Raw genomic sequence first — 14,512 nt, 5'->3', positions numbered from 1 at the left:
GACTCCCAGTTACCCTTTATCTATCAAGAATAAATCAAATTGTCACGATAACTTCATGTGAAGACTTAAAAACATTTTGTTCCAACTTTATGGGCAACAGTGTACATTTCAGTTTATCCTTAGCTTATAACTTTCTACAGTGTTTAAAGAACATGTCATGTGGTGGAGGTCACACATTAAAGTAATTGAAACAAGCTGCATTACATGCATTTTTACTTGATAATACTTACTCGGTTAATCTTATATTACTGACCAGCATGTGTTTCATGGTTTTTCTACTCTAATACACCTCCGTTGCTGGAGTGGAGCTGGTTAGAAAAAATCCTGTACATTACACATTTTAAGATCAAATCAGTAACAGCTATTTAAAAAATAAAGGTTGCTCATATTACTAACCAGATTTTTTTTCTTTGTACTCTTTTACTCTGCCACCTGGGGTACTGGTGTTGACATCAAGGTTAGTACAATCTTCTGTGTAGAGAAAGACCTCAGATGGGCTATGATACCAGGAGAAATGCACAGTTTTATCTAAGCTTGCAAAAAACTACTGTATGTTATTGCATATTGCATATTACTAACCATATTATATCACGTGTTATTCTGCCACCTGAGCTACTACAGTTCCCTGAACAATGAGATTTCAGCTTAAAAAAAGACAGTGAATAAAGTAAGCCATTGTGGGAAAAGCTATAGATACAATTACAGTATTTATTTGAAATAGTTTCTGGTTAAAAATTTTAAAAGGCTTGTCATTTTCACTGTTATATTTTATGTTCAGGTGTAGATTACTGACACCAGAAATATTTCAATGATGTCCAGTGACAACATCCATAACTCTTGAATGGATCAGTGTCCAACTCACTGAGTGTTGCTGATTTCCCACGATGCGATGAGTCATATTAAGACTCTGTTTTCTTTGCCCCGACTGACTGGCAGACCATGAGCACCATCCACAGGTGAAAAGTTGTGCATGCTGTTTATCATTACATTGTGTCTGCATCACAAAGAAACCTGCAGTGCCTCCCCGTGGCAACGCATACTAACTGGGTGTCCCTCAGGGATTTCAGATCAGCAGTGGGACGACTTAAATAGAAACCTCTTACTATTTTTAATCTTATGTTTTAGGTGGCTTGTTCTCTATGACCATCCTACGTGAAGAACATTCACATTTTCTGAACAGCACAATTTTACTAGAGCAAATGCTGTCAAGATTTTAACATATAGGCTTTGAAGACAGTTAAAAACAAGAGAGACACTGGTGATTAAGCCACAGCTCTGCATTGAGGAAATATAGCCTATTGAACTGTAATTACTGAGACACTGACAATTTTTAACATTTTAATGTTGCACCAGGCTCCTGACAGAGCTCATTCTAAAATAGCATTTTGTTTGTCAATTTGTCTTACATTTAAGTTTTTCAGTTTCATTTTGAATGTGTAATTTCTCCCAACTTGAAAAAATGTGAGGAACAGGATGAAAATGGCAGAGTTTACTAAACATGTGTTCAGTAAAATTCTGCTTCTTCAGTTCCTACGGAGTCCAGGTTGCATCTCCTCCACAATGCAAATATGAGATGAGATTACAAAAAATACAGTATTACTGTGTGCATTATAATGTATGTTCAAACAAGGATTTTTTTTTTTTTTCTGTGGTACAGAGCACATCTAATGAGTCTACATTTATGAAGAAGGGCAGAGCACTGACTTGACAAGACACATAGTAAGACAGATATGTGCTCTACAAACCTACAGACATGTCAGACGTTTGGTTCATTGGTAATTTAATAAGATTCTTCATCATCCGGAACCAAAGGAGAAGGAATTAAATAAGCGATGCACTGGCAACTCAACTGCGCATGCTCAAGTCTACCAAAACACCGTAACGATTGGGTTAACGGAGAAATCCGCATGACGATATCCGAGAAAACAATGCCTAATCGAGTGAGAAATTACTTTTATTTTACAACGAAGATTTTGTTTATGGTTGTGCTGCATGTGTTTCAGTTTTAAATGTTATTGTACATAGCCCCTGTAGCCTGTAATTTGAGTTAAGCTTACAACCATAATAGCTAGCATGCTAACAAATAGCTAATAAAAGTCTGTTTCTTTCTTAGGAATTACGTTCAGTTAGTCTTTAATTTGTGCATATTAGTTATCACTAACCCCAATACAAATTGTGTTGAACTTCTAATTATAAATGTGTAATATGGCTTCAAACTGTGTCCGCACATCAGTCTCCTGTCAGTGCTCAGTAGTGATCCGGTGATGGACAACGTTACGGTGTCAGCCTCCCATGGGACAGCGGACTGTCCTCTGGTAGCCGAGGACATGGAGGGGATTTGTGTCATGCCAGACCTGGGTGCCATCAAGACGGAGGAGTCGGTGGGTGCCGATGACGGAGGCACCCAGAATGTGGCCATGGGGATCAAGTTCATCCTGCCAAACCGCTTTGACATGAATGTGTGTTCACGGTTCGTCAAGTCGCTTAATGAAGAGGACAGTAAGAACATCCAGGACCAGGTCAACTCCGATCTGGAGGTGGCGTCTGTTTTATTCAAAGGTAATTAACTCTATATGTCTCCAAATTTATAATGAATTTGCATTTATTACTGTATTTTTCCTACATACAAACTCAATATTTAAATGACGGAAAGTAAGAAAGTCTTGTGTATCTGCACTTTTCCACGGAAATAAAAGCTCAAGGCTTTTCTAATAGTTCTCAATGATATGAGTTTGTAATTTGAGTTTTCTCAGTTTTCAAGCTATGTTAAGTGATTTCACCCAGGACCAAATCATTTACTGAAATGATAGATAGAATGTTACTACTACCATGGTTAACATTAGGTTGCAATAAAGGGGAAACTACTGAAAATCTTTTGTCTGTTTTTATACATTGTGAATTATCATTAGTGTCTCATTGATTTGCTACAAATTTCTAGTCCAGTGAAAACAGGCACTTGGTTAGAGTACATACATTCATACTTACACACGCATGCATGCACACACATACTAATGATGTTTACCTCCAAGGGCCAAACCAGTAATCACTAAAACGTTTTTGGAGTAGAGCTTTAGAATTTGGAAATTAAATCAGTTGATTAATTAAGTTATTAATTTAACAGAGGTTTTCAAATGACTTCTTTATTAGAGAGTCCATGACATGAACTTATAAAAACATATTTTATTCTGGTTGAGTTGGTATGGAATGACACCTTAATTATTTTGTGATGATCCCTGATGTACTGGACTATAGGTATAGTGAATACATGTACAATAAGTAGTATCTGTTCTCTTTCAGCGGAGTGCAATATCCAGACGTCACCTTCTCCGGGTATACAAGTGCGGCATGTTTACACCCCCTCCACTACCAAACATTTCTCCCCTATCAAACAGTCCACCACACTCACCAATAAACACCGTGGCAATGAGGTCTCTTCCACTCCTCTGCTGGTGCATTGTAAGTACAACAGTTGTTTTGATAATAACCTTTGTTTTGAAGCATAAGTGAGTAAATTGTCTACATATTTGTCTTTTTAGCTTTGTCCATTCATCAGCTAGCAGCTCAAGGAGAAATGGTGTTTCTGGCCAGCAGGATTGAACAAGGTAGGCAGCTACACCAGTACCTGAAATGTGAGTGTTTTTCAACTGATGTACCAGAAAACATAAGTGACTCTGATGTTTTTATCATTTTGTGTCATATCATTAGAGACTGTAATCAATCTCCAAGATGAGGAAGGATTTACTCCTCTAATGTGGGCTGCTGCACATGGGCAAATCGCTGTTGTTGAATTTTTGCTCCAAAATGTAGGGAAAATTTACTTGCTCTTTAATTATTTTTATTTTTTTACAAATTCTATAATCATGCTTTACATGTTACTAAGTCATAATGACAGTAATGCATGGCTTTAAGTTGTTTTCTCATATTGTTGTTAATCACCATTAGGGAGCTGACCCTAACCTTCTGGCCAAAGGCAGAGAAAGTGCTTTGTCCTTGGCCTGCAGTAAAGGATACACTGATATTGTGAAGATGCTTATCGACTGTGGTGTCGACGTCAATGAATATGACTGGGTAAGCTTTTGGCAAACAAAAAAGTAAAATGTTATCCTGAAATGAAACCCTGTGCGATCTGCTGTGATGTTGGCTCTGTGGCTTTCAGAATGGAGGAGCCCCTCTGCTGTATGCTGTTCATGGGAACCATGTACGCTGTGTGGAAATCCTTTTAGGTGAGGACAGATGTTTTAATAAATGCTCATGCAGTCAAAGAAACCTATGTTATTGTTTTGTGTAAATATGTGTGATAAAACTGTTGGGGTTTGTTTCCAGAGAGTGGGGCTGATCCTACCATTGAATCCGACTCTGGTTTTAATGCAATGGACATGGCTGTGGCTATGGGCCATCGGAATGGTACGTGGAAATTAAACAGATTTGTCATATGAGATACATTAAACCTTAAAGACTCACAACTATTTTTGTCACAACTTCCAAATGATATTTTTTGCCTTTCCCAAGGGATTTATCACCATATATTATAACATTATCCTCTGCATTTTTCAGTAAAATCAGGTGTTTCCTTATATTTAATTCATTGATCATGTGGATGTTCATAAAAGCTCAGTGTAATCTCAAAGGTTATTAGATGTAATTAGAAAAAAATTAAGAAAAAGTGACTTCTTCAACAAAATATATCATTAACTCAACATAAAAACAAGTGTCTACAACCACTGTTATTAGTCAGATTACATTGGAGTTATGGATGAATCAATTTTGCAGAAGAGAACAGTGTTTCCACTTCTTCTGACCAGACAAATGGATCATATCTGATGACTACGAAAAGATGAGAAACTGCATTCTACCTCAATTATTTTCATACATTGATAGGATTAGTGGTTCAACAGTTATTTCATATTTCAAATCAGTGGGTGTATTTGGTTGGTGGTGGATGTTTGGGTCAATATCAGATTATCAAATAAAAAAGGGATGCTGTTTTCAGTAAATGCTTTTCTCTCTTTAGTTCAACAGGTGATGGAGGCGCACTTACTGAAGTTACTGATGGGAATCAGAGAGTGAAGTGGGAAGATTTAGGGGAACAAAAGCTGGAGGCACAACACCAGGCTTTGAACAATCATTTAGCTTGTCCTCATTGTTGGCCTACACGAAGATCTTATCCCCTTAAGTCATATTTGAACATCAAAGATTTGTGATGTGTGACTTTTCAATTTTAACCCAGTTTTTAAAACCTATCGTACTCTGCACTTTTCATGTTGAAGGTGGAGTAGCACATTTGGTCAAGACTGACTGTAATGTTTTCAGCAGTGTGAAGTTAAATGTACAGTGTATTAAGACATGCTGTGATGCACATTTCTTCACTACTCTTCACCTAATGTTAACAGATATGCTTGGATGGCTCTGCTCCAAAGTTCAGCTCATGTAAATGACTAAACATGCAGTCAGCAGCTGTTTATCCCTTCCCTGTTATGTGTTTTTATCTTACAGTAACTTATTCACAATAACAATCTTTTAAATACTATTTTAATGTGGTGAGTTGAGTGCCAGCTGTACTGTCCTGTACAGTCTGAGGTGCTGTTTATTTTGTTCTGTTGCGAAATAGAATCGCAGATGTGTGCATTATTTTGCTGCCAAGACATTTGTTTTGATTGTACTTAGTTAATTTATTTTAGATTTTGTGTTGTACTGAAATTGTCAGACTGAAGTTATTCTGTTTTTTTGTTTTTTTTTCCCTCTGTATTGTGGTACAATGTCTGTTGGATGTCATGGATGTAATCCTGTTACAGTGGTGCTGTTGGACACTGAGGATGTTTGTGTTTTATACTTGTATTGACCTTAGCATCAGCCTTAGACTGATTTTATCTGGCTGCCATTCAAAGGTCACACTACTGTTCAGTCACTGAAATGAGGCTTTTATTTAATTAAAACATTTGGTCTAGAATGACTTGTAATTGCATCACATTCATGTTTATCAAGGGAAACTTTAAACATAAGCTTTTAGGATTATCCAGTTTTGAATCAAGAATAATGTGCAGAGAATTTTATGTCTTTGCTTGATTGATTCCTGGTGTTTATTAAATAAAAGGAATCTAAATGACATCATCAGAAGACTTCATTTTTTTAAAGGTGTGATGGTAGTTTTTTTCAAGACTTGCCGTTTAATTACAATTGATCAGTCTGTGAGGTTGGTTGTAATGTCATTTTGCAATGACAAGTAGCAATATTAAGTAATTCACAGAGTATAAGGCTTTTATGGTGGTTCAGAGCATATTAAATGTCCCATTGGGCTGGTAAATCTAGAGACTCCTGTCTGATAGGGCAAGTGGTAAGAAAGAAGTGCACACATTTTTTTGGATAATGGATAGTGCCAAGAAGTGAGTGATCTCTCGAATGTTACAGTTAACTCAGGTCTTTATATAAAAATTTATCCAGAGACAAGAAGAAAGTGATGAAGGGTGAGTAGATTTCTGTTGATATGTTTGTGTTGAACCCTTTGAGTTGAATTGTTAAAGGGTACCTATAGTGAGATTGCGCATAATACTAGTGGTTCTGTCTAGTAACTTGTGCTATAATCCGTTGTGAAATATGTGGGAGTACTAAATCACTGCTGAGTCAGTCAGACACAGTCAGAGACATGTTGCCTCTTTCATGGGCTGTTCCAGCACCGGTAGTGACGAAGACCCGTTGATTTGTCCAATTACCAAGCTGTGATGGACTGGTCACTGTCCTTGTGCAGCAGATACCAGTCTAAGGTGACACATTATTGGCCAGCACTAGGGTCACTTCTCTGGGAGTACAAAGCTAACGGCTCCACAAACAATCGCAGAAATCCACTCAATCTGGCTCACTGACTGCTACTTGTTTACTCGCACTCCATCACCCAGAAACCACATGGGTACGTCACTTCTGGCCAGCAATGGCTGCTCCCCATAGGTTCTGCCCCCATGTGTGATTCATGTAATAAAAAGGTCCAGTGTGGTGCATTTATTGCGATCCTTTTCAAACTGAATTTGCGCTGCTCTTGCTTATAAGTAAAACACAAAACACAGTTACTGTTGTAGGCATGACCAGTACAGGTTCACTTTAAAGCAGTGATTCTCAATTGGTGGCTCGTGACTCGAAAGTTGGTCGCAAACCCATTTTCAATGGGTCATGGGGCTTTGCCTGATCAAAAAATAAACAAATCCTGTGCTTTATTATTTGAGGTGAGCGCTGTCCATTCACACTAGCCAACAGTAGGTGGTGGTAATGCGCTGTAATGCTTATTAACACCAGACACAACTTAAAAGACCCAAAGGTTTATATTCATATCATGTTGAAGCTCAGGTATAACGACAACTACATCAGATAGGATTTTACCTACATTGAGGACAGAAACCTCAGTGTGTTTAATTTTTTAGCCCAGTGCACATTTTTGGTTTTGGTTAAAATGTACTAAATTTAGCGTTGAAGAGTATTTCCCTTTTTAGCAAATCAATAAACTTGTCTTCTGTGTTGGCATACTTTGATATTCTGTATTATCTCAGGTTCAAAACACACTGTCTTTTTATTAAATACATTTGAGAAGTTTAACTTCTATTAATTTTGGTCACGGCTTATTATTGAGGGGTGATAGTGGGTCTTAAATATAGACCAGTTGAGAACCACTGCTTTAAAGAGTCTATCCAAAGATCAACTGACTCCCTTTAACATTCTATCCATCTACAAAAGAGCGAAATGAGTATTTCAGTTGTAGAAATTGTACTTCAGAGGGGGAGAAAAAATAGATTTCAAACTTGTTGACAGTAGCAAAGGTTTATTCCAGATATGGTTTCTTTTTGAGAGGCCACAAAGGATTAATGTTCAGTAACATGGAGGAAACAGATGTACAACAGGAGCATTTAACACCACATTTTACATAAAATCTCTCGACTCAGACAGGACATAGAGAACACAGCACCACGAGTATTTGGAGAGTCTGGTGGCAAAGAAGAGGCAGAATGAGTACTAAAATACCTTAAATACTACAACCTCTGGTTTTAACACTTTTAGAGTACTATTCTGAACAATATGACTCAATACTAATTCATTTAAGAGTGTGCAAATACTTAGTGTTGCACGTTACAGAATATTCACAGGTACTTCAGCCGTTGTAACCTTCTACCTCTTATAATAAACTGAAGAACATCTTGTGTCCCATATGGTCCTGTCAGGTTTTGACACTCCAGAGTCCTGTTTCCTCTAGTTAGCCTCATCCTTGGATGCTTCGTCAAAGTTCTCCACCAGATCTGAAACAAAAGAGTTGGCGATAAACAGATGAGTTCGCGAGAAAGGCACGTCCATCTGCGCAAATGACTCAAGAGGTGCCAGAGCACAATTCAGGAAAAGTGTGTTTATCTGAAAGGCGATACTAGATGTAATGGAGCCACAATGCTGTGCTCATCTTTCCAATTCTTATATAGACTGATGTGCACGTTCACACTGACTGAAAGCAGCTGGAAAAATGACGAGCATCAAAAAAGTTGGCGTCGATGACTGTGAAATGTGAGAAATCTGCCTCTTGAAGACTTAGTTCAAGAGGTCAAGGGTTAAAATGGAAGCGATTCAAGAGGTCTGAGTAAATGTGTTCCCTTCAGTGGGAGAACAAAAAGGAAACTTAATTCCAGTAACAACATGATGGCAATGGCTGTTAACCCCGTGTCATCAGGCTTTAACGGCTCTTATTGCTGGATACACGTGTAATCGTTTGTTACATTAGTGAGATCTTGAGCCAGTCCTGGGAAAAGTGGAGATTTTTGTAATGGCAACCTCATGTTTGACCCAATTTCTTCACAAAGAAAAGCAAACTTGGTTGTATGATCTTATAAACAATGAATGCCGGAGTCAAACACACAACTGTGTAGCGCCAGCATCAGTTATTGATGAATCCCCTCTTTATGACCTCTTTCAACAGCTACCAAAGCAAACCTGTCACGGATTTAAACAGAAACATCGAGGGTCAAGCCTGGTTGATGCTTCTACACTAGTGGTTACAGAAAACACATACACAGACTTGTGTACAGGATCTTAACATAGTCCAGATCAACATGCATGTTGTTGACAGACGCACCACCTGAGGGCTGTAGGAACCGACATTATTAGCCGCTTGAGGGTTTTTTTTCCAGGTGGTTTATAAATCCAATGATACTGTGAACGAGGGTAACATAGAATATGCTGTTGACAGATTTTCTTTAAACCAACACTGTGCTGGCGTCTAAGGCCTGACATTTCAAGCAAAAACACTTTGACAATTGCTGGGAGGTTGTCAATGATTATCTGAATACTGCAGGAGGTCATTATTATCCACCGCTTTATCAAACAACATCAGTTATAAAATAAACACTTCAAGTAAATCATTGTTTCCAACAACAGATAAAAGCTTTATAGTGGTTTCAGCCAGATTCAAACATTGCACATATACAAGAGTCCTGAACAGACCCGGCAAAGTCAACAAAACCACCTTCATTCTGTTCTTAGGAAGGGGCTTGTAAACTCATCGTTTCTGACTCTAGTTATGAGTACATATATGTATATATACACACACACACAAGGACAAAAGAAAGTTAAAAGAAAGTAAAACCCCCACTGGTCACTGAAATAACTTGAAACTAACAAAAGTAATAATAAATAAAAATTAACTAAAAATTAACCAATGAAAATCAGACATTGCTTTTGAATTGTGGTTTAACAGAATCATTTTAAAAAGCACATTAATGGAACTGGCCTGGACAAAAAAAAATGATGGTACCCTTAACTTGATATTTTGTTGCACGACCTAAAGCAACAGACTATACAGAATTTAAAAATATAAAAGCCTAAAAGTACAACATGAGAATGTCAAGTCAAACTGTCCACTGTATAAAGATGTGAGTTTATGTCACATCATGCACATCATGTGAGGCATGAGTACGTCTGGCTGTAATTATGACCGTTTACTCTGTTTAACTGAAATGTTCTTAGATGTATTCCTATGACCACTTATGCCCCATCTTTTTTGTCAGTTCAGCACTGGCACAGGTTAACAGTCCTGAGGAACTCAAAAACAAAAACAGAAGTGTAAAGCAAAGTCACTTAAATATTATACAATGAATAAGTCAGCGCTCTACTACTTTAATCCCTCTCTGTTATAAGATTAGATATTAGGCTGCATCACAAAGGAAAGTTCACATGTCAAAAGAATCACCTCTCACAAATCCTCACATTACACTATGTTTCCTTTACTTAGTTTGTTTTTTAACCCCACAGGATCTTCAGTAGAATCATTGGTCAGAAGGAGGCTAGTTAAGATGTTTTGATTAATTTTCTGGGACAAAACCTGACAAGCAGCGGGAGGGGTTTGCACTTGGTTTTGTAAAAATGACTCTAATGACTACCTGATGACATGATTGTGTCCGAGTGCTCACCTGGAACGTCGTCGTCCTCTTCCTCTACTGCTGCAATCGGTGCTTTTCCATCTCCAGCTGTAACAAGAACAGAGAGGATCTGTGAGAAACCTGAAGAGTTTCACAAGCCCACAGAGCGGGACCGGTTCAGGTATGCGAGGTGGGTCCTGTACTGACCCTGTTTGGGCAGAGCCTCTGCAAGTCTCCTGAGGCTCGTCAGGCTGTCGGCTCCCAGCTGGTTCAAGATACCGGGCAGCATCTCGGTCAGCTGTTTGGTCTCAGCATGGCCAGTGATGGTGAAGGTGTTGGCTGCAAGGGAGGCCTGCACTTTGGGATTGTTGAAGTGGATGACTGTTCCTTGATTTGTAAACATGTTAACCTGTAAAATACAATTAATACACATTTACAAACAAAGCAACAGGATACACAGCCACCATAAACTGAAACAGAGCCATGTCCTACCTCTTCAATACCAGAGATGTTGTTGACACCAAGTTTCTTTAAAGAGAACTGGAGCTTCTTGTCATCTGCAGTTGCTGTTCTGTGTACAACCTTCTTCTTTCTGCGAGCACTACCCTATAGAACATTCAACCAAAAAATGCTCAGGATATAAATAATCTTAAAGAACTGACATCTGTAAACTAGTAGTCTTTAATAACCAGGGTACATTGTTGACTGAATGCAATTTCAACCATTAAAATTGCTTCTACAGATTAAATTGTAGACCATCAAAGAAACATATTCGAAGCTCCTTGAACACTGAGCTTTTATAACCAAAAACATCTTTTATGCACATCCTTTACTAAAATATTTAGTTGACATTTTGTTGATTACTAAATGAATCAACGTCTATATAGATAATTAATGACCAAATTAAAAGTCTCTTACATTAGCTTTTTTTAAATGTAAAACATTTTCTAGTTTCTTTCATGCTTTGACAGTAAACTGGCCTCTTTAGTGTTGTGGATCATTCAAGACATTTGATCACCATTTTTTCACCCTAACAATTACTCAATTAATCAAGGATTTAATCAACAGCTTAATCAACAAAGAAAACAAGTGAAAAAGTAACACTTTGCCACTCTCACTCACTGCTACCCTGCCTTCACAGGGATTAATTTTGAGGCTTAACTTTCAATCTCTTCAAGAAATCTTTAAAAAAACATAATAATGAATGCAAAAATTGTGAGAAGGGCACATGTAAAATCGGAAAAGAATCAGGTGAATAGTGTCCAAGAAATGTTTTGGACAAATATCTTGGAGAGACGGACAGAATTCTTGGTATATCTATATGCCCTATATAAGCCCTCTGAAGCGGGTGGGGGTATAATAATTATTAGTTCCAGCCCTACTTTATTACCCTATCCTTAAAAGAAGTCTTCACCCTAAAATTGATCCAAGGTCCATTACGGCATCCTCTGTCCTTATATGTGATTAAACAGATTTCTATGCCCTTGACATAAGTCGCACATACACAAGCATCACAAGGCTATCTTAATTATTGGGTCGGTTACCTTTCCACCGATGCGGACTTGTGCCTGTAGTTTAGCAAGTTTTTCTTGATTCATAATTGCTTCTTTCATCTACAAAAGACAGAAAGAAATAAAGTTAGTGTTTCTATCCCAACTAATCTATATGTATTGACTGGCTGTCTTCACATCTTTTTAAATTCTCATTTTACATTTTTGATAACAAACAATTATAATACTAGAATGTACAATATTTCATCAACACTACAAACTGTATGCATCATGGATTACAAACAATAAACAGAGTGGGAAAAAAAACTGTGGAAAACTGTACCATCGAGACATAAACACACCATCACACAACCCCATGCAACTTACATGAATATTAACATTAGTTAGAGCTACTGTTTTTACCTCTGTAGTTCCTGACTCCACTACTATTGTTTGGCAGCTTTTGATTTCAATTTTTCCAACCCTTTTCTGTGCTTTTTGTAGGACAGAGGCACTATAAACATGATGACCTTACTACGATGCATTCAAAGTCCTTGAATGAGCTCAGCCTCAAACATGTATAGCAGTAACATGCAACATACACAGTCACATATTTATTACTAAAGCAAACACAGACCAACTTGATTACATTGGGTTGTTAATATTTAGATTCTTAAACTGATGTAAGGCTTTGAATAGAGTTTTTACTTGTAGTGGAGTATTTTCAGTATGGTTGTGGTATTTTTGTTAAAGTAAGGGATCTGAACACTTCTTCCACTAACATCGTTGCATGCATTAAAGCTGGAAACAACGCATTCTAGTAATATACAAGGTGTATACAAACAAAAAGAGCATTAGTCGACAAACCCACTCTAGCAGGCAGCAGCATTTGTGTAGGTGTGGTAGCCGGCGGTGACACAGTATTCATGAACCTAAAAGTACTCAGTGTTACAGTCAAACTACAGTGACCACCTAATAATAGCAGTCAGATATGATATTAATAATACTTCTAAATATTATTTATCAATGGATCACGAAGAAAACAAGTGATAACGTGTTAAAGTGAAAAACACATTTCCTACATGGTGCAAAAATGTTTAAACGCAAAGGCAAAAACCCTTATCTGAACTGTACACAACAGGCGAAGGCGGGCTAAAGCTGACCAAACAGGCAGTCCAAACATCCGCAGACAGCGCCATATCAGTGTAGTAAGACGTTTTCTAACTAATTCCGCCACCCATTGTGCTGATACAAGGTGTGGTTCAGCTTTAGTGCCAGAAGTTTTAAGCTAACTTGAGCTAGCTGCTTAGCTAAGTGGGAGGCAGTGGAGTGGATGGCCTGTCACTGTAGCCCGTCTACCACACTCCACCGTCGATTAAAGACAGCCTCAAACCCCCGCAGACCTCAGCCATCCGGTCGGAAAAGGCTTTCGTTTACCTCTTGACGTCGATCAGGAGAAAACAGTGCAGGGAAGAAGGTATTTAAAGCTCCTCACTGACCTGTAAACTAACAGCAGACACATGCGGGGAGCAAGATGGAAGCGAGAGAGGAGGGAGGAAGTGACGTAGGGCACAAGTCCGAGCACCGAACACATGGGTTTTACCGCCCTGGGTCAGGCTTCACAGGCATTTCATCTGATTCAACATAGGAAACACTTATGGCAGCTGACAGTTATCAAATTAAGAAGCTGTTCCATGTATGACATGCACTGAAAATTACACGTCACAGTAGCAAAAAGTGTTGAAAAATATGGTTTAGACCAACATTTATTAAGCAGTATACAAGGCTATTATTCACAATAAAAGCCCTCAAGTGAGCCCCCCCCCCCACCACCACCACCTATTTCAGCAGTTTTGTCAGATTCTTCATCACTAAGAGGGAATTTAACTTTACTATGAATCACATGCAGGTGTGGTGCAAAATGTTTGAGACTGAAACAGAGCTAGACTAATCACTTACTATAGGTGTTGACAGTTACTGTTAGTGCTTTTAATTCAGTGTAATTAACGGATATGAAGATCATGAATCAGTGCTTTAACAGTCTCTCCAGGGGAGCAGGTCTATTCAGAATGTATTGTAAGTTAGTAATAATGGAAAGGCGGTAGTGTAGAACTTTTTTTTTTTATAGATAATTCAAAGAGGCAGAAGATTACAAAGTGAACATTTTATCTACAATAAGGTGAAATCTGGGGGGTGTTAGAACATCTCTAGTTCTGGTAAAATTACAGTCATATTATCATTTGTTTACCATGTTCCTTCCTGATCCCACATGGTGGATGTCAAGGTGGTGAACATAAATACTCAGATTCTATAGAAAAAAACACCTACATGAGATAGTAAATTAACTGGACACAGCAATTTGTCCATTCATATAAAGATAAAATCATATCTTATATTAGGCAAACCTGTAGTTTTCCTAAATATACTAATGCAGCAAGTGAAACAATGACTGACAGGCTTTAGTCACATCTTATTGTGTGATATAGTCATCTCTTTACATTTCAGTTTAAGACTTTAAGAAATTTACACAGTTCCTACACACAGACATGCATACACACACAGACACACACACGCATGCGCGCACACACACACACACACACACACACACAGAGGGACATGCTCTGCAGACATCAAGGAACATCTTAG

The 14,512-nt window shown here is 38.0% G+C and overlaps 2 protein-coding genes across 3 annotated transcripts; one reads left to right on the top strand and one right to left on the bottom strand.

The window, feature by feature from the left end:
* Positions 1–1,831: 1,831 nt before the first annotated feature.
* ankra2 (ankyrin repeat, family A (RFXANK-like), 2) lies at positions 1,832–6,108 on the top strand. Its single transcript, XM_030148410.1, has 9 exons — positions 1,832–1,940; positions 2,234–2,559; positions 3,298–3,456; positions 3,537–3,602; positions 3,706–3,803; positions 3,943–4,068; positions 4,157–4,223; positions 4,324–4,404; positions 5,012–6,108. Exons 2-9 carry the CDS (start codon positions 2,265–2,267, stop codon positions 5,065–5,067), a joined length of 948 nt encoding a protein of 315 aa, XP_030004270.1. The 5' UTR covers positions 1,832–1,940; positions 2,234–2,264; the 3' UTR covers positions 5,068–6,108.
* Positions 6,109–7,784: 1,676 nt separating this feature from the next.
* On the bottom strand, positions 7,785–13,441 carry btf3 (basic transcription factor 3). 2 transcript variants are annotated; one of them, XM_030150355.1, is made up of 6 exons: positions 13,366–13,441; positions 11,921–11,989; positions 10,869–10,982; positions 10,584–10,785; positions 10,428–10,484; positions 7,785–8,273 (listed from the first exon to the last, which is right to left on the bottom strand). In XM_030150355.1, the coding sequence occupies exons 2-6, from the start codon at positions 11,987–11,989 to the stop codon at positions 8,227–8,229; spliced, it is 489 nt and encodes a 162-aa protein (XP_030006215.1). In that variant the 5' UTR covers positions 13,366–13,441; the 3' UTR covers positions 7,785–8,226. The 2 variants fall into 2 exon arrangements, with proteins under 2 accessions (XP_030006215.1, XP_030006216.1); XM_030150356.1 differs by having other exon boundaries at positions 13,304–13,417.
* Between the last annotated feature and the right edge of the window lie 1,071 nt (positions 13,442–14,512).

The sequence above is a fragment of the Sphaeramia orbicularis genome, chromosome 12, assembly GCF_902148855.1.
Source record: "Sphaeramia orbicularis chromosome 12, fSphaOr1.1, whole genome shotgun sequence".
In the NCBI taxonomy this organism is placed as follows: domain Eukaryota; kingdom Metazoa; phylum Chordata; class Actinopteri; order Kurtiformes; family Apogonidae; genus Sphaeramia; species Sphaeramia orbicularis.
The sequence above is the reverse complement of the archived record's forward strand: the minus strand, read 5'-3'. Positions and strand labels throughout refer to the sequence as shown.